General features: G+C 49.8%; 2 protein-coding genes across 2 annotated transcripts in view; one reads left to right on the top strand and one right to left on the bottom strand.

The window, feature by feature from the left end:
• Positions 1-251: 251 nt before the first annotated feature.
• Positions 252-13,490, top strand: Kdelr3 (KDEL endoplasmic reticulum protein retention receptor 3). Its single transcript, XM_040754141.1, has 5 exons — positions 252-489; positions 7,075-7,175; positions 10,916-11,074; positions 11,884-12,136; positions 12,735-13,490. The coding sequence occupies exons 1-5, from the start codon at positions 399-401 to the stop codon at positions 12,773-12,775; spliced, it is 645 nt and encodes a 214-aa protein (XP_040610075.1). The 5' UTR covers positions 252-398; the 3' UTR covers positions 12,776-13,490.
• Positions 13,487-19,094, bottom strand: part of Ddx17 (DEAD-box helicase 17) — a 20,587-nt gene continuing 14,979 nt past the window's right edge. The window contains 3 exon segments of the mRNA XM_040754140.1: positions 13,487-15,722; positions 15,725-16,194; positions 17,048-17,290. Coding sequence (XP_040610074.1) covers positions 15,687-15,722; positions 15,725-16,194; positions 17,048-17,290 — 749 coding nt within the window. The 3' untranslated portion in view covers positions 13,487-15,686.

Raw genomic sequence — 19,094 nt, 5'->3', positions numbered from 1 at the left:
CACAGAAAGCCTGCTTCCACCTCCCAGGCCCCAGCAGTCGGGACTGAACTTTCAGCCAAGTGTCAGGCTGTGCCTGGGCTTTCCAGGGATGAGGGGGCCCCTGGATGCGCGTGCAGGACCAGAGAGGGCCGCAGGCCAGCAGCCGCCGTGCAAACCGCCCCGCCCGTCGGCGTGGGGACGTGGTTGAAACTCCGCTTCCTGGCTCCTCGCCGGCTCCCGGCCGACCCGCCACGTCACCGCGGCCAAGGGTGCGCGCGGCGGGAGCGCGCGTGCGAGGAGGCGCGGCACCGGCCTGGGACAGCGCGAGGCCCGGGGACGGGGACGTGGCAGCGCCCGGCACTCCTGAAAGTTCCCTGGAAGCTCCGCTCGACGCGGCGCGGGAAGCGGCGGGCGGAACCATGAACGTGTTCCGAATCCTCGGGGACCTGAGCCACCTCCTAGCCATGTTCTTGCTCCTGGCCAAGATCTGGCGGTCCAAGAGCTGCGCGGGTGAGCGGCGCCCGGGCGGGGCGGGACGGGACCAGGGTGGGGACTCGGGCTCAGAGGGAACCACGCGCGCTTCCAAAAACTTCAGTCAAGTTTTTCGACGTCAGAGGATCCGAGAAATTATGCGGGAGCGTGGCTTCCGCCTCCACGGACACTGCTGCCGCACCTCCCTAGCCCCAACCTTCGCCCCCAAGCTGGCAATGTCACTGCTGCAGGGCCAGGACTGGGGGTGGTGGTGGCGACCCTCCCCCTCACTAGGAGGGAAGGGTTCCTATTTAGAAGCCGCCCTAGTCTTGGAATCTTTCCCTCCACTGTCTCCTATCTTCTGCTTCCCAGGGAGAACCTTCCTTTTCCTGCAAGCTTACTGACACCAGTCTGGCCCAGGGGTGTGGAGCTGGCTCCCGAGTGGAAATGTTTGGAGATATCCGAGGGGCTCCCTGTTTGGAGATATCCGAGGGGCTCCCTGTTTGGAGATATTCGAGGGGCTCCCCGTTTGGCCAGAGGTCTGGCCGCCTTGCTGCCTTGCGAGAGTCGGGAGAGGTTTCCAGGTTGAAATGGAGATTGTATTGCCCCATGGTGCAGCAAAGATAAGCTGTCCACTGTCTTTCTGCCGTCTTTGTCCCTAGCGTCCCTGCCTGTGTTGGGCATGCAGAAGGCAGGCGGCTATGGGATGAGCTCAGACCCCATCAGAGCTGAGGAAGCAGAGAGCAGCTGAGGGCTATGTGGAGGAAATGGATGGACAGGGTGTGTGCCCAGAGACGGGTAGCGTTGAGAACCCTAGTGTAAATACGCAGAAGCCCCAGGGCACAGGGCATATCCCGGAAGGATGCACAGGAGGGGAGGAACCCAGAAGGTAGGGTTGCCCAGAGGTGAAAGCATTCACCTGCTACACTCGGGACCCAGGATTAGGGAGGACATGGACGAGGAAGAGGAGGGACAGGAGGTCTCTCCGAGATGGGGTGGAGAAGATATCACCTGGGACACTGGATGGGAAGGGCACGGGGCTAAGGGTCCTGGCACATTTTGGATCCAGTGGTTCTGCGCGGAACCGGAAGTTGCCCGGGTTTGGAGTCTCCTCACAGTCCTCCAGGGCCTGGCTCAGAGCACCTGGGGGGCTGTAGGTCCAAGAGGGAAGTCACTTGGACCCGTGCCTGTGCTTCAGAAAACATCAGGGGCAGGATGGGGGAGGGTGTTGTTACCCTCCCTACCTCAGTCTTGGGCACTGTGCCCTGAAACCCCACTCAGGGTCAGTGAGGTCAGGTCAGTAAGCGGTTCGGGATAAAGAAACATGGCAGCCGTGCCAGCCCCTAGCACCAGAGATGCTATCCACTGTGTTATATGGCCTTAGGGTCTCTGTTTTCCCATCAGTCAGAGGGACAGGAGGCTGCCTTGCCCTGACTGGTGGGCCCCTTGGAGACTCCTCAGGCTCAGACTCAGTGTCCCCTCTTATCCTGGGCTCCTGGTGGGAACAGTGTGTGTGGAATGTGTGTGGAGCCTCTGAGTGGAACCCTGAGCCCAACTGGTGAGGACGACAGAAGAACACAGTGGATTGTGTCTGCTGTGGGGTTGCTGCTTTCACCGTCCCAACAGGACAGAGGGCCTCTCTGGCACTGCCTCCATGAAGGTTGGTGAGGGAGTCGCCCAGCCAGCCCCACTGGGCCCTGGCTCTGTCTAGATGTGTGTCACCCACGTGTCACCCCTTGCTTGAGTTCCTTCATGGCCATCCCCATCTCCAGGCACACTCCCTGCCAGGACCCTGCTCAGGTCCCAGGTCTTCCTCACACGGCTCCTGGCTCACGTATGTGTGGGCCGGTTTACTGGTGAGGAGTGCGAGGCCCAGGCTTGCTGGTAGCCAGTATGTGGGCCCAGTGCTCTTCAGAATGGGAGAGACTTTAGGAGTACCCCTTCTTGCTCATCAAAAATGACCTTGGCCTGATGGTGGCGGCACACTCCTTTAATCCCAGCACTTGGGAGGCAGAGGCAGGTGGATCTCTGTGAGTTTAGAGCCAGTCTGGTTTACAGAGCAAGTTCCAGGACAACCAGGGCTACACAGAGAAACCCTGTCTGGAAAACCAAACCAAACCAACCAAACAAACAAACAAAAAGGTCACCCTGTCCCAAGTCTGTCATCCCCACCAGAAGAGTAAGATAGGCAGCATGGGCATAGGAAGGAACAGACATGCAAGGGTCACACTGCCCAGACACTCTGTTCATTGGGAATGTAATCTGGACATGCTGGACGGAGAGTGACAGGAGCCAAGGGAGAGGGTGGCCCAGGCAGCAACTGGGATAAGGTTTTGGGTCTTTTAAGGACATTTGGAAGCCACTTAAAAACTTTAGGCAAAATTTTAATTTTTTTTTTTTTTTTGGTTTTTCGAGACAGGGTTTCTCTGTAGCTTTGGAGACTGTCCTGGAACTCGATTTGTAGACCAGGCTGGCCTCAAACTCACAGAGATCCGCCTGCCTCTACCTCCCGAGTGCTGGGATTAAAGACGTGTGCCACCAACGCCCAGCTGCAAAATTTTATCTTAAAGTAGCCCTTAGGTTTCTGGATGGAGAATGGAAATGGGGGACAGCGGGCCAGCAACGAAAGGTTTTGAGAGAGCAGACCACGAGGCACTGAAGTGAGAGTTGGCCGTCTGAGAGCTGTAGAGCACGGGGGAGAAAGCTAAGGAATACTGAAGGGATGCCTGGCCTGGTGACTGATGGGATGCAGGGCAGGGGCAGGGCGGGGGGAGGGGGGGCAGGGCAGGGCAGGGCAGGGGCAGGGGCAGGGCAAGGGTGGCTGTGAGTTTGTGGGCCTGAGTGCCAGGGGTTGGAGGTCTGTTGACTGAGAAGGGGGTCCAGGCTGAGGGGAGAGAGGTTTGTGTTAAAGCTGACTTTGGGGGCCTTGTGGGATTGTCCTGGAAAATGGAGGAGACAGGTGAATGAACATACAAACCAACCCTGAGAGGAGGGCTCAGATGTGGAGGGACCCTAGTGTTTTGTGTAGGGGTGCACGTGTGTTCTAGAGGCTGTCGGCCTCAGGGATGCCGGCGGCACAGGTATTGCTGTCTGCAGAAGGGGTGCACAGCTCTATGATGCTACTGGACGGGGCTGGAGAGGGATGCTAGGGGTGGGCAGGTGATGTTAGCTGCTCCTGAGAGCAGGAGTGAGGTCGGTTGGCCTTGGCTGCAGAGACATGGGCAATGTGAGGGGGAATGTTTAGATGAGGTGACCTGAGGGCGTGGCGAGGAAGAAGGAAATGGCGTTACCTGGCTCTCGGCACCACCTCAGGCCCACCAGCAGCAGCCAGAGGAGTGCAAAGGATTGTGTGTTGTTTCAGGGTCTGAGCGGGGGAGCGTGCAGGGAGAACACAGGTGAGACGGGAGTGGACTCAAGAGTCCGTGACCTCATAGTTCGTTATGACGGTTTATTCTGGTGCACGAGACGCAGCCCTGGATCTTGCATGTGCTCAGCAACTGCCCTACCACTAGGCAACACTCCAATCTTTCTTTCTTTCTTTCTTTCTTTCTTTCTTTCTTTCTTTCTTTCTTTCTTTCTTTCTTTCTGTATTTATTTGTTGTGGTGGTGGTTTTTCAAGACAGGGTTACTCTACGTTAACAGCCTTGGCTGACCTGGAACTCACTCTGTAGACCAGGCTGGCCTTGAACACACAGAGATCCTCCTGCCTCTGCCTCCCGAGTGCTGGGATTAAAGGTGTTTGCCACCATTGCCTGGATACTTATTTATTTAGAGACAAGAGACAAGGCCCCTGTGTAGCCCAGGCCGGTCTTGAACTCTTAAATCCTCTGTCTCCGAATTCCGAGTGGGGGTGGGCACTGCACAGAGGTCCCACCCTTGTTCTCATCTTCTGAGAACCTTTATGGCCACCAACCTTAGTGGAAGCTGAATGAAAGCACAAGGGACCTCTCTGGACTCTGAAACTCTTTCATCCACAAGTCCCTGGTAGACCAGGGTGGAGGCGCACACCTTTAATCCCAGCCCTCAGGAGCCAGAGGCAGGAGGATCTCTGAGTTTGAGGCCAGCCTGGTCTACAGAGTGAGTTCCAGGACAGCCAGGGCTACACAGAGAAACCCTTTCTCAAAAAACAAACCAACAAACAAAGAGGTCCCTGGTTGTGACAGCACAATCGCAGCACTCAGGAGGTGGCCGCAGAAAAATTAGGAACCCAAGGCCAACTTTGTGTATACAGAGTTCGAGACTAGCCTGGACTACATGAGATGCTGTCTCAAAATATTAAAGATTGGGTTGGTGAGATGACCCACTGGGTTAAGGTACTTGTCAAATTTGAGCATCTGAGTTTGATCCACATGGTGCATTGAAAGTTGTCCTCTGACCTCCATACATGGCTTGTATGCACACACCCCATACACACACAAACACACAGTAAGTAAATAAATACTTTTTATGCATTTTTTGTTTGTTTTCCAGATAGGGTTTCTTTGTGTAGCCCTGGCTATCCTGGAACTAACTCTGTAGACTAGGCTGGCCTCCAATGCACAGAGATCTGCCTGCCTCTGCCTCCTGAGGGCTGGGATTAAAGGCGTGCGCCACCACTGCCTGGCATAAATATATGTTTTTTAGTTTTATGTACATTGGTGTTTTGCCTGCATGTGTGTCTGTGTAAGGGTATCAGATCCCCTGGCACTGGAGTTACAGACAGTTGTGAGCTGCCATGTGGGTGCTGGGAATTGAACCCAGGTCCTTTGGAAGAGCAGCTACTGCTTTTAACCTCTGAGTCATTCCTCCATCCCCCCCTTTGGGTAGGAGACTTGGGAGTTCAAGGCCATCTTGGGCTGCATAACAAGACTCTAACTCAGATAAATAAAGGATAGGCCAGGGAGGCCAAGAAACACCATGGGCCAGAGCTGGAGAGGTAGATCAGTGGTTAAGAGCACTGACTGTTCTTGATTCCTAGCACCTACATCATGGCTTACAAATGTCTGTAACTTTGGTTCCAGGTACTTACGTAGGCACCAGGTACACTTGTGTGGCAAATATATACATGCCGGTACCCCCCCCACACACGATCTTTTATATTTTGCAACATGTTATCACGATGTAGTTATGGCTGGACTGGAACTCACAGATCCACCTAATTGGCCCCCTGAGTGCTGGGGTTAAAGGCACTACCACACCTAGCTAAAATAAAGAGTATTTTATTACATGTATTTATTCCTTTTATGTGTATGTGTGTATACTGGAGTTCATTCATGGGTGCCACATGCTTGCATGGACGATGGGAGTCACAAGAGAGCATCTGATCACCCAAAACTGGAATCACCGCCAGTTGTGAGCAGCACTTTGTGGGGGCTGGGAACTGAACCCGGGTCCTCTACAAGAGCAATAAGCGCTCTTAACTACTGAACCATCTCTCCAGCTCAAAGTAAATAAATTCTTTTTAAAAAGAAAGACAGACAAACCTAGGAACTGGGCATGGTGGTGGTACGCACCTGTGGTACCCACCTGTGGTACCCACCTGTGGTACCCACCTGTGGTACCCACCTGTGGTACGCACCTGTGGTACCCACCTGTGGTACCCACCTGTGGCCTCAGTCCTGACAAGGCAGAGCCAGAGAGGGTTGCTAAAAGCTTGAGCCAGCCTTTTCTTTTTTGATTAATTTTTTTTGTTTGTTTGTTTTTCGAGACAGGGTTTCTCTGTATTGTTTTGGAGGCTGTCCTGGAACTCACTCTGTAGACCAGGCTGGCCTCGAACTCACAGAGATCCGCCTGCCTCTACCTCCCGAGTGCTGGGATTAAAGGCATGCGCCACCAACGCCCGGCTTGATTAATTTTTAATTTTGAGGTTTCACTGTGTAGCCCTAATAGCCTTGAATTCAAAAGGGATTTAAGGCGTGTGCAACCAAGCCCAGCAAGCCAGCCTATTCTGTATAGAAAGCTCTAGGCCAGTCAGGACTACACAGCAAGACCCTGTCTCAAAAGAGAGAAAGAAAAAAGAAACGGTATGGAGAATAAGACACCATTAGTGACAACTCCGTGCACCTGGGTCACGCACATGCGCTCAGGTGCGTCTGGTGAGCTGTGGCCGGGGCCGGGCATTGAGATATCTTTGCTTTTGCATGTGCCATTTGGTGTTTATTATTGACTAACTGCACCGTTGGGGCTTGAACCCAGGGACTTGCACACACTTTGCAAGTGCTCTGTCCCTGAGCTGTACCCCTGATCTTTGTATTATAAAGGGCTTTTAAAACTTGTGCATTTTGGCAGAGTGCTGCTGGCCTTCATCTGCCTGCTAGTCTCCCTGGTGAATCAGCACCCGGTGTCAGTGCCTTGCTCTCCCAGGATGGAGCTCTGGGATTGCCGCTAGAGCTCTGGGGGTGGCACACAGAACAGCCTCAACACCCCCACCCAGGCGACTCACACCACCCCCGCCCACAGCACTAAAGTGGCGCACGCAGGGGGACTGGAACGTAGTGTTCGGATCTTTATTTGGAGACAGATCATAGCTCAACAAGAGACACAGGGACTCCAGTGACTTAGAGTGGGCCAGGGACAGCGGCTCCTGGAGCCTGGGCGGCCACCCTGAAGTCCGCGCTCTCAAGGTCTCTTGTTCTCCCTGCACAGGCATCTCTGGGAAGAGCCAGATTCTTTTCGCTCTGGTCTTCACCACCAGGTACCTGGACCTCTTCTCTAATTTCATCTCCATCTACAACACAGTGATGAAGGTGAGAGCCTGGGGACTGCTGGGGTGCTGGGCAGTTTTAGGCGGGGCTGCAGCCATTGCACCTGCCTTGCTACTCAGGGCTTTCAGGCCCGGCCGGCCACCGTACTGTTTCCTCAGGACCAAGGTGGGACTTGCACTTAGCTCAGGGGCGTGGCTGTAAAGTTTAAATGTAAACATGAGGCGGTATCAAGGTGCACTCCTGTAATGGCAGCACTGGGGAATCAGGGAGACAGGAGGATTGCTGCAAGTTCAAGGCCAGCCTGGTCTGCATACTTAGTTCCAGGGGTACACAATGAGACAGTGTCTCAAAAGGCTCTACCACCGGGCTGAAGAGATGGTTGAGAGGAGTTGAGAGCAGTGACTGCTCTTCCAGAGGACCTGGGTTTGATTTCCATACCCGCATGGCAGCTCACAGCTGTCTGTAACTCCAATTTCTGATACCCTCACACAGATATACATGCAGGCAAAACACCAATGCACATAAACACCACACACACACACACACATACATACACAAACAAATGTAAACACTAGCACCCTACCATGGACTAAATATTCCCTAAAAATTATCCATAGCACATAATGGTTAAACAACTAAATTAGACATTTGTTTATTGGACCCTGGACATTGCTGAACTTGGTTTGGACACCCTTGCAACAACTGTGTTCTGCCTTTGCTGGGCCAGGCACTTGGAGACATTCACGACTCATAGATCCTGAGGGGACACCATGAGCAAATGAGAACGTTTGGTGATGGATGGGGTTATTAACATTTTACTTTAATTGGAAGTTTTGAAGAGGTATCTGACAGAGGCTCAGGGAGTGTGGGCAGAACCTGAGGGATGCGTGACCAACCCTCAGATAGGAGGACAATCGCCCAGCAGTGCGTCGCCAGGACCTAGGCCCAGCGAGGCAGGAGCAGGCTGGGCTCTTCAGAGAACCGCTGTGAGGCTGAGGCAGTGGGAACCCTGAGGGATTGCTGCAGGGAGACAGGCCAGAGGAGGCGAGGAGGGTCGGGTGGCTCAGGTCTGCTGCGGGACCAAAGGCCTCAGGGGTCCTGTGGTTTGGAAGTGTGGACCGTTTTCTCAGTCCCAATGCCACGCCTCTTCTCTGTGCCGAGAATGTAGGGTGCATTTGGGGTGAAGCTTCTCACCGCCCTTCCTGGCTCTGAGGAAGGTATGTCAGGGGCAAGAACAGGTTGCTAGTCAGCAAAGTGGGGTGCGGCGGCTCAGAAGCTAACAGTGTGGGTGACTTTAGCAAAGCCAGGGGGTAACCCTCCTGTTACCTAATATCTAGGGTGAGCCGTTCAGGGAGGGCTTGGACAGTCCCGTGGATTCCTAGGCTCCTTGTGGCTCCTTACTCTGACATCTTTAGCGTGGCCAGCACCAGTGTGCGTGCGAACAATACAGACCCCGCACTTGCTTGAAGTCTCTGGTATCGCCATCTTGAAACTCCTAGTTTTAAACAAAGGGCCTCATATTTTCATTTGGCAGTGGGCCTGGTGAGTTGTGTCATGAACATAATATCTCTCCCTAGTTACCATGGGGTTGCAAAGTGTCTGCTGTGGCTCCTAAGGCAGAAAGGTATCGGTGGCACAGTAAGGTACCCGCCAACCAGTGCTCTTTTTCTTTCTTTTAAGATGGGACTCTTACTATGTAGCCGTGGGGGGCCTGGAACTCACAGAAATCCACCTGCCTCTGCCTCCCAAGTGCTGCAATCACAGGAGTATGCCACCATGCCTGGCTTATTTTACTTTTTAAAGATTTACTCATGTTTTCTGTGTCTGCGTGTTCGCCTGCATGTATGTGCATCGCATGTACCCACTGCCCACAGAGGCCAGAAGACGATGTGGGATTCCCTGAAACTGGAGTTAAAGCCCATTGTGAGCTAGCTGCTCCATTGGGAGCCAAACTTGGGTTTTCTGCAAGAGCAGAGAACACTCACTACCTCACTCCAGCTCCGATTCTTGGTTTGGAAACAGGATCAAAGCTGGCCTTGAACCTGAAATCATCCTGCCTCGGCCCCCCCATATGCTGGGATTATGAAGAAAGCTCTTTTTGTTGTTGTTGCTGGTTTTTGAGACAGGATCTCTCTACATAGCCTTGGCTGTCTGGTACTCACTATGCAGACCAGGCTGGCCTTGAACTCACAGAGATCTGCCTGTCTCTGCCTCCTGAGTGCAGGGACTAAAGTTGTGTGCCACCACCACCCAGCTGGAAAAAACTCTTTTTAAATAGTTTATCCAGCCGGGCGGTGGTGGTGCATACCTTTAATCCCAGCACTCGGGAGGCAGAGGCAGGTGGATCTCTGTGAGTTCGAGGCCGGGCTGGTCGGTCCGACAGCCTCCAAAACAATACAGAGAAACCTTGTCTCGTAAACCTCCCCCCCCCAAAAAAAAAGTTTATCCAAAATCTCAAGAAGCTGAAATGGAGGATGGTGAGTTCTGGGCTAGCCTGGGATACATGTCAGGACCTTGGACTGGTAAGAAGGCTCAGGAATAAAGATGCCTACCACGAAGCCTGATCATCTGAATTGGGTCCCCAGAACCCACATGGTAGGAGAGAATCAATTACCACAAGTTGTCCTTTGACATCTATATGCACACCACGGCATTTATTTGTGACAACACACACACAGACACACTTTGAAAAACCAAATAGCTGGGCATGGTGGTGCACACCTTTAATCCCTAAGGCCAGCCTGGTCTACAGAGAGAGTTCCAGGACAGCCGAGAAACCAAAACAAACAGACAAACCAAAAGTTCTGAAAACTCTACCCTGTGACCCCGCCAACTCTGGAGATGCAGTTTTGGTTGAATGCATTATCTGAAGTCCCGACTCTACTTGCTCATGTGTGGAGTGGGAGTGTCTTATCTCTATCTTGCAGGACCCAGCAGAGGTAATGTTCTGTCTCAGAGACATCCTTTGGGATTCCAGGGAGCTCATCACTAGCAGTGGTAGGGGAGGGTGCTGTCACCTGTGAAACATTTGATCTGTATGACTCTTAGTCTGGGATCTTAGCGTCTTAGAATCATCACCTGCACACCCAGCCTTGAGTGGCAGGATGAGGCATCTAGTCTGGAATGGAATGGAAAGGTGGTCCTCACTTCCTGCCTTCCCTCCTTCATTAATTTGTGCTGAGTAAGGCTAGAGGGGGATTCAGAGGGTCCTGCCTGTGATTCATATTGTAGGGGAGACAGACTCACATGTTTTCACAGGGCAATGACCCCCATGCTACATGTGGTAACGGCATGCCATCCTAGGGACGTTTCAGGGATTGGATTCTCTATGCCAGTCTAGTCTAGTGCAGCTAGCAGCATTAGCACCACCCAGGAAGTTGTTAGGAATGCAAATTCCATGGCTGTCCAGCCCGACAAAGGAGAAGATCCTGGGGCGGGCATTAGAGAAGTCACTGTGACCCTAATGTGAACCTCCAGCCCACAAGGTTAGGGGCCCCAGAAACATCACACACATGTGGCATGTTGGGGGACAATAGCATGTTGGCCCTCTGGGTTACAGATATCACAGCTTAACATGAGCATTAAGAAATTATTTCATAGGCCAGGTGGTGGTGGTGGTGGTGCACACCTCTAATCCCAGCACTTGGGAGGCAGAGGCAGGTGGATGTCTGTGAATTCGAGGCCAGCCTGGTCTACAGTGAGTTCCAGGACAGCCTCCAAAGCTACAGAGAAACCCTGTGTGTGTGGGGGGGATTTCATAGGTGCCCATGTCTCTCCTCTAGGTTATTTTCCTCCTCTGTGCCTATGTCACTGTGTACATGATCTACTGCAAGTTCCGGAAAACTTTTGACATTGAGAATGACACATTCCGGCTGGAGTTTCTTTTGGTCCCAGTGATCGGCCTTTCTTTTCTGGTGAACTACAGTTATGCACCAATGGAGGTGAGTCTGATCCTAAGGCAGGGGTGCCTCCCAGCACCCTCTTCAGTCACCTGGGCCTGCCGACTATAAGTCAATTTCTTTTTTTCTTTTTTTTTTTTTTTTTTGGTTTTTCGAGACAGGGTTTCTCTGTGGCTTTGGAGGCTGTCCTGGAACTCACTCTGTAGACCAGGCTGGCCTCGAACTCACAGAGATCCACCTGCCTCTGCCTCCCGAGTATAAGTCAATTTCTTATCATTGACAATGTTCAGCTCCATCTCCCGGTAAGGGGCATATCTGTTACACAGTCATGAGGTTCCAAGTTAAGCAAGTGGTAACCCTGCTTCTGTTGGAACCTTGTGTTCCCAAGAACAGTCCAGGCTGACTATAGCTTAGCAGGCCTGAGCTTAAAGAGACAAATATCTTTGGAGGTCCTATGCTGCTATTTATGGGCTGTACCCTGCCACACTGTGGCTTAAATCATGTCATTTATATAAACTGTGTGGTCTGTAAAACCTGTGTTTTGTGACATGTTTGCAGTTATAAAACAAGTAGGCATTACATACCTGAGTTTGTATTTCCATAGGAAGCAATAGCAGGTTCAGGGCTGGGGACGCTGAGTGCTTTCTTGCCTAGCATGCATCTGCCCTTGGCTTCTGTCTCTAACACCAAATAGCCACAAACTTCTTAAATCTGGTGCGGTGAAGCTTGCCTGTTGCCCCTGCTCTTCCTTGGGAGATGAGGCAATTAGCTCAAAGCCTACTTGGGTTACACCGTTATCCCTCTCCAACATTTACTATAGGGGTCCGCCCACCCTTCTGCTTTTCTGACAGGTACTCTGGACCTTCTCCATCTATTTGGAGTCAGTGGCCATCCTGCCACAGCTCTTCATGATCAGCAAGACCGGAGAGGCAGAGACCATCACCACTCACTACCTGTTCTTCCTGGGGCTGTATCGGGCACTCTATCTAGCCAACTGGATCTGGCGGTATCAGACAGAGAATTTCTATGATCAGATTTCAGTGGTATCTGGAGTAGTACAAACCATTTTCTACTGTGATTTCTTCTACTTGTATGTGACCAAAGGTAGGCACTGGTCCTATGTCATTCTGCACTCTATGGTACTCCAGTTGATCTGAGACAGAGTCAAGGTTCATCAGTTCTAGAGCTTATCTGGATGGGGAGGCACAGATCAATGAGAATCATACTTGTGCACAGACAAGGTAACTGGGAGAACTTTTGCCAACGCTGGCTGGGAAAATCTCATGTATAAGCTCCAACAGGCCTTAAAGTCGTAAACACAGGGCCTCCAGGGTTTACTATAAACTCACCAGGAGCATTTCAACCAACACAGTTGATGAGGCTCAGGGTGAAGCGAAAGAAATCTATGGGAATGAAGCAGGTGGACTGAAGCCAACTGCTAAATTTACAACTATGTAACCAAGATGGGGGCAAAGGAGCAGAGCCCATGGCTAACCTGAAATGGAACTTGTGGTAACTCCCGTAAGCTGACATTGTTGAAGGGACAGCAGGGTGTGGTAGATTGTGTTCCAGCCATTAGGGAGATAGTCAGGTGGATATCAAGTCCAGTCAAAGTTAGTGAAGCTCTCAAAAAGGGGAAGAGGGCTAAAAACAACTGTTTTCTAAGTATAGCACATTCTGTAACTTCTTCCTTTTCTTCTAGTCCTTAAAGGAAAGAAGTTAAGCCTACCAATGCCAGTCTAAAGAGATGGACCACACTATAAGGCAGTCAAAGCAAACCATTTCTCCTTGGTGACTTGATGTCAAGTGATTGGTGTGAATTTGAGCAAAGCGCTGGCAGGACTCCCTTATGGATGCAATGGAATAAACCTGGTCCAGCTGCCCAAGTGTGGGGTCTTACAATGGCAAGTGGAAATTAAGGAGCAGCAAGATACCATCTCCGGGGAGAGAAAAGGAGAGGGCCCTGGAACTGACTTGTGAAGCAACCTTGTTTCTTATCTAAATTTTAAAAAAAGAATAAAAAAATCATTATTTGATTAAAAAAAATAATGTTGAAACTGTAAAAAAAAAAAAAAGATACCATCTCCACCAACGACCAATCATTGCTCCTTTTACTACAGTGGGACAAGGCTCATGCCAAGAAATGGGCCAGATCCATTTGCAAAGACCCTCCCTAGTCAGAGTGGAACTGAAGACACCAGAGGTGTGTTGCCACACTGCATCGAAGATGACAGCAATCCAAGTCAGCAGCTCTGCCAAATGCTTAGGCCTCACCTCAGTTCCCAGCCTAGGTGGATACCGTGGCCATCTTAACTGCTGATTCAGATTCTTGTGCCATCATCAGCCCCATCCTCCCCTCCCAGTTTGAGGTGCTAACTAGGTCATTCAACCTCTCAATATTTGTTGTTGGAACAAAATGCTAAGATTATATTCAATGTAATAAAAATTCACACCTTTATTGTCAATTGTTTTTTATTTATACCTACAAAAGAAAACAAGATGGTATCAAAAGGGCAATTTACAAACTAAGAATAGTAGTAACATAGCTCTTAGCATCCTGTGCCTTAACATCACACCTACAATTCAAGTCTCAATGACAGGAATGTGTTCAGAGACCAGCAAAGGCATCACCAGAGCACTGATCCCAAGCAAAAGCCACCAACCTTTCAGATGAGAAGTCTGCACAATGAATTGTTTGGGAGGGGGGGTAGAGAGAATCAGTCCACAGCTTAATACTGAAGCCCTTTCCTTAAGCAAGCTGACCCAGCCCCAGGGGTTTGCCTATGCCTGTTCTGGGAGAACACGAAGGACAGACAAAGGAGGCAGAAGTCATTGAACTAAATAGGAAAACTGCTAGTTTTCTGCTGTACCCAGGCCAAAGAGCTCATGAAATGGGAAATCAGCTGTTAATTCTATCTGGATTATGCTTCTGGTAGACAGGCAAGCAACCTAGTTACTGCTTTATCCCCAAAGGCATTAACAGAAAGGGTGTTTTGAAGAGCTGCAGTAGCACAGGATAGCCTGTGGTATGATGCTTAATAAATACATAAATCTGAATTTGGTTGTAGAAAGAAGTATCTGTAACAGGCTAGTCAGTGTCCATGATTAAACACTTCCTTTTGGCAGGGTGAGACGGACAGACAGGACACACACTTTGGTTTCAAAGCACAGAGCAGGGTTGCCACACATCTGTGCCCCCACTCTCCCTTAGCCTCGCATTCTGTAAGATAGTAAGGAAAACGAAGGATGCCAAGCATTCACATGCGCATAGCCAGCATATGCTGACAACCTACCTGTTATGTCGCACACTGAGCCCTCAAAAGCATCCCTTTTCTCTTCCTGGAGGAGACCTCACAAAGCGGCAAGCACTATGAGGGCAGTCAAGGAATGCAGTGCAACCTCCTCTCTTTAACTGTACTGTGAAAGGCCCACCATTGTGACCTATCATAGGTGTTGGGGCCATCTGTTGTCCTGTCCTGTTAGGGTGACACAAGTCTTTCCATGCACCCGTTGCTCTTGGCAGTTTCAGTAAGACAAACTCACCCACTTGACACTGGAGAGTGAGGTGGACCTGGGCTCTAGTCCTCCAGAGTGCTTCCTAAGCACTACCTACCTGTGAAAAGCAGAGTGCAAAGGGACATGGAGGACGAGTGCCTCCAGCTGCTCCAGTAGGCTGTGGGGACCAGCTCTTCACCAGTCCTGCTCACGAGAGCCCGGCCAAGAGGGCAGAGCAGCCTACGGTCCCTCACTAAAATACTGAGCTTAAGAGGAAGAGCTGCCCATCTGGAGCCCATCATTTCTAACGGTGCTCTCTACCGCACACTCAGATGCTCAGAAGTTTCCACTAAGCACCGATGCTTATGCTCACAATGGCTATCTGGCTAGAAAACCGACTTTCAGATGGTCCCTGGTTATATGGGGAGGAAAAACCAGGCAGACTCTACTCAGATGCCAGTCTACCTAGCAAAAACAATGCCTTGTAGTTTTTTTTTTTTTTTAACTTAAAAGGGTATGCTTGAACTCAGAAATTTAATTTCTAACTCAACACTAACCTGGTTAATATAATGGAGAAAGAGAGGGGCAAAACCAATTGGCAATTTTTAAACTGTCCAACGCACTAATAAGCCACCAGCCAAAATGACTGACAGTCTTAAATTCATCAGGTCTGAGTAATCTAACTTCACTAACTTAACACCATGGACAACACACATGAAGCCCCTCCTGGCTTCTCCCACTAAGGAGAACAGTTTGAAGCACAGATGCCACCATCTTCCTTCTGCTGAATAGTCTCTCCTTCCCTACCCTCCATCCTAACAGTAAACAGGCTCCAACAAAAGCGCCTAACACCTTTAAGATGAAAAATAGCTTAATATCATCAACATGCATTAAATTGGGGGGAAGAAATTAATCTTTTCCAGTCAGTTATATATATATATATTTTTGTCCTTACAAAATCTGTTATTACAGACTGGATCTTTTGGATGGGCAGAAGAAATCTGGCAGTGAATTTTAACTAATCTGCATTAAAAAAAAAGATAAACCACGATGGCTGGGAAAAGAAAAAGTAAAAATGAAAAGGGCCAGAAGGGTAAAAGAATAGCCGGTGTTCCTTTAGATGTAATTAATCTGCACGAGTCACTCTCACCAAGCAGCTTCATTTACGAGAAGGAGGAGGGGGAGGAGGGGGGGGGGAGGGTACTGGTAAGCAGTCTGCCCCATGTAGCCTATCATATTGGTAGCTCCTGGAGGCTGTGCAAACTGCTGTGACATCAGTGGCTGTGGCTGCTGCCCAGATCGGCCTATCCCACTAAACTGCTGGCTAGAGCTCTGGGAGCTCCTCCCGGTTGAGGTGGTGCTGCTAGCCCCATATGTGCCAGCAGCATACTCTTGAGCCGTGTAGCCACTGGTGCCATAAGCAGCCGCCCCATAGGTGCCTTGAGCATAAGTGTATTGGCCTGCTTGTGCCCCGAAGGCAGAATTGGGGCTTCCATAGCCACTGCCATTAGCATAGCTGGCTCTATCGGTTTCACTACGATCCCTGTAGCTTGTAGAATCTCTCCGGCCACCATCCTTGACCCCTCGAAGCCTCCGGTCACACTCATCCTGATACATCAGATTGGGGTTGTTGGCTGAAGAAGTAGTCCGGTACCGAGAGCGACCTCCTGATGGGAAGATAAAGGTGTCTTTAATGCCAGTATGAGATCCAAACAAACTGAACCTAAAGGGGAACAGTAATATTCAACACACCTTCATGGTCAGCAACGCTAGTCTCTAAGTTAATATTTCATTCAACTTGGTGACAAAAAATAATCTTTTCTTTTTTTTTTGTGATGGGATTTCTCAGCATAGCTCTGACTGTTCTGATATTCAGAGATCTATCTGCCTGCCTCCATCTCTGGAGTGCTGGGATTAGATGTGCACTGCCACTACCACCAGGCCTCAAAAACAATCTTATGGCAATCTAATCTAAAGAAGCAATTTAAAGGCATCAAGAAGCAATAACAGCTTAGCTTTATATGTATTCATTAAGAGACAAGGTCTACATATGAAGCTCAAGCTGTTCCTTAAAGATTCACACCTGGCTTTACCTCCAGGTGTCAACATTTACAGGCCGCTTGATGTGGTGGCAAACACTTTTAATATCTGTCTGTATGTGCGCACAAGCCTGCAAATTGACACAGGCAGGTGTATCTCTGTGAGTTCAAGGCCACCCCGGCATACAACGAGTTGTAGGATAGTCAGTGTGGTTGTTACAAAGAAACCCTGTCTAGACTGAAGCCCTCCTGCCCCCCCCACAAAAGAAATTTATAGTAATGTACTAGTTAATTGCTTAATTGCTACTGGGCCTTAGATTCTCACACACCAGGCTACAATATAGTAATAATAACAGCACAATGACAAACTTACTTTCTGACTTACAATGTCACTAAAAGTACTAAGCATTCTGGGTTCCAAGCAAGAGCCTCCAGAGGCATAATTAGTCCTTGGTAGTCCCTGGAAAATTCCAGGACTTACCCTTACCCCCTCCGCCGCCACCACCTCTGTGGTCCACCAGCTGCATCAATTTTGGATTGATGGCCTGATTGGCCTCTTCCAACACTTTGATCAGCTCTCTAGCCTGCTTTAGGTTCCCTGGGGTAAAGAAGGTATAGGCAGTGCCCTTATTGGTGCTCCGGGCCGTGCGGCCGATGCGGTGAACATAGTCCTCGGAGCTGTTTGGATAGTCATAGTTGATCACAAACTTGACATCTTCCACATCTTCCAAGTCATGATGAGTCATTGTGTGGGTTGATGTGGCAGAGAGAGAGAAGATAAAGGACATGCCAAGAGGTGGAAAGCACGAATGCAGATGACAGCAAGAGGAGAAAAGAGGAAGTTAGTAACCACTCTGAGCAGGTACAAAAAAGACTCATCCCAACAGAGTAAAAGAGGATCAGTGACTCTCAGGACACAAACAGGCACTGCAACTCCTTTTGCTATAATCTCACTGGAATCCCATTTAATACCCCAAACTCCTGCCTCTTCTGTGACAGTGTGCTGACAGGAGCTACACTATGACTGACACATCCTAGTGCCACCCCTTTCGAAGCTGGGATGTATTAGAAACCAGTAGCCACCATTAAAGTGCAGGGCCAAATCACTTCTACTCTGTTGGGAGAAGCCTGGCACAGTCTACCAACAACACAATCAACTTACCTTCAGACCAGTCACAGAGCAATATGAAAGGCATTCACCTACTCACTACATTCTCAGACTCAGTTAGGCTTTTTCTTCTCTTGTATTTAAAAAGCAAACCAAAGTCAAAGTACACGCCTATGTTGCGTTGCTTCAACACCCACAGTACCTTTCCCTTTCCTATCACCCTAGAACACATTACACTAAAATTTCACTGTACTACCAAGCCCAGCTTCTCAAGTGAGGTTTTGTTTCCACTCAACTCAAGGTCATTGCAAACTTAGTACTTATGTCAAAGGTCAGATTGTCTATGTGACCTGGAGATTCATTCAATAGTCAAAGAATGTGGGGCAAAGCAGCGAACCTTGAGACGCACATTTGATACTCTGTACATGACAAGGAATTGGGCTGGCTAACCCTAAACTCAAATTATGTAAATGTTAGTGTAATGCTTTCAGCTAAATGTAGTTTTTAACCTACTTAACAAACAAATAACAGAATCCTCATTTTTTGTGGAAAAAATCTGCATTTTACAAAGAATATTCCGAAAATATCCTAGATAAAACACAGATTTCTGTGATATAAATAATTAAAAAACATTCTCTGTTTGTTACCAGACCGATGCACACTCCCTCCTCCTTTGGGAAACCGCTGCAGCCGATCCCGTCTCTTTGTCTTTTATATTTGGCGGCCTCCTTTCGAAAACTCCGCCTTCTGACACGGGACCACTGGAGCGCGGGGAGCATGCATCAAGGGTCCGTGGCAGTGAGGAGTCCCCACACACGCTCGCTCTGTGAACTGGCTTAGATGCTTCTCTGTAGCCCCATTTGGTTGCCAAGCGCCGGAGAACCTGGGTTCAGGTAAAAATTTCAGGTCCTCCAACGCCTCCCCAAGGTAATTGGGGTGATTGTAGAAAAATTAAGAAAAAAGTTATATCCAAAGGGTCAGACTGCATCTATTGCCCAGACTGGATTAATTTCAGGGAATAGGGGAGATGATTAAAAAACAAAAATTCAGCTGGTTAGGGGCATGTGAAGTAGGGGCATTATGTCTGTTTCTTATTACAATAAAGGCTCCTCAGTCTTTACTGACCCCTAAAGTCCTGAATCACACCAGAAAGACGAGAAGGCACTTATCACAGGGGGCAGCTTGAGTCTCCGGCTTGGGTCGTTGATGCCACAAAGAAAAAATATTATAGGGCAAGGATGGAAGCCTGGGGTGGGTTGGGGATAACTCCATAAGCACATCTTCAGAGCCTGGATAATGCCCCTCAGTCACTCCCACTGAGTGACTGGGCAACGGAGCACGCTGAATGCACTGGATGCACAGGAGTGTGCTTTCCAACAGCAAGCACTGGGGCTCCAGATGCTAACAGCTGGGAGTACTT

Source organism: Mesocricetus auratus, unplaced genomic scaffold (genome assembly GCF_017639785.1).
Source record: "Mesocricetus auratus isolate SY011 unplaced genomic scaffold, BCM_Maur_2.0 Super-Scaffold_100010, whole genome shotgun sequence".
Taxonomy (NCBI): Eukaryota; Metazoa; Chordata; class Mammalia; order Rodentia; family Cricetidae; genus Mesocricetus; species Mesocricetus auratus.
The sequence above is the reverse complement of the archived record's forward strand: the minus strand, read 5'-3'. Positions and strand labels throughout refer to the sequence as shown.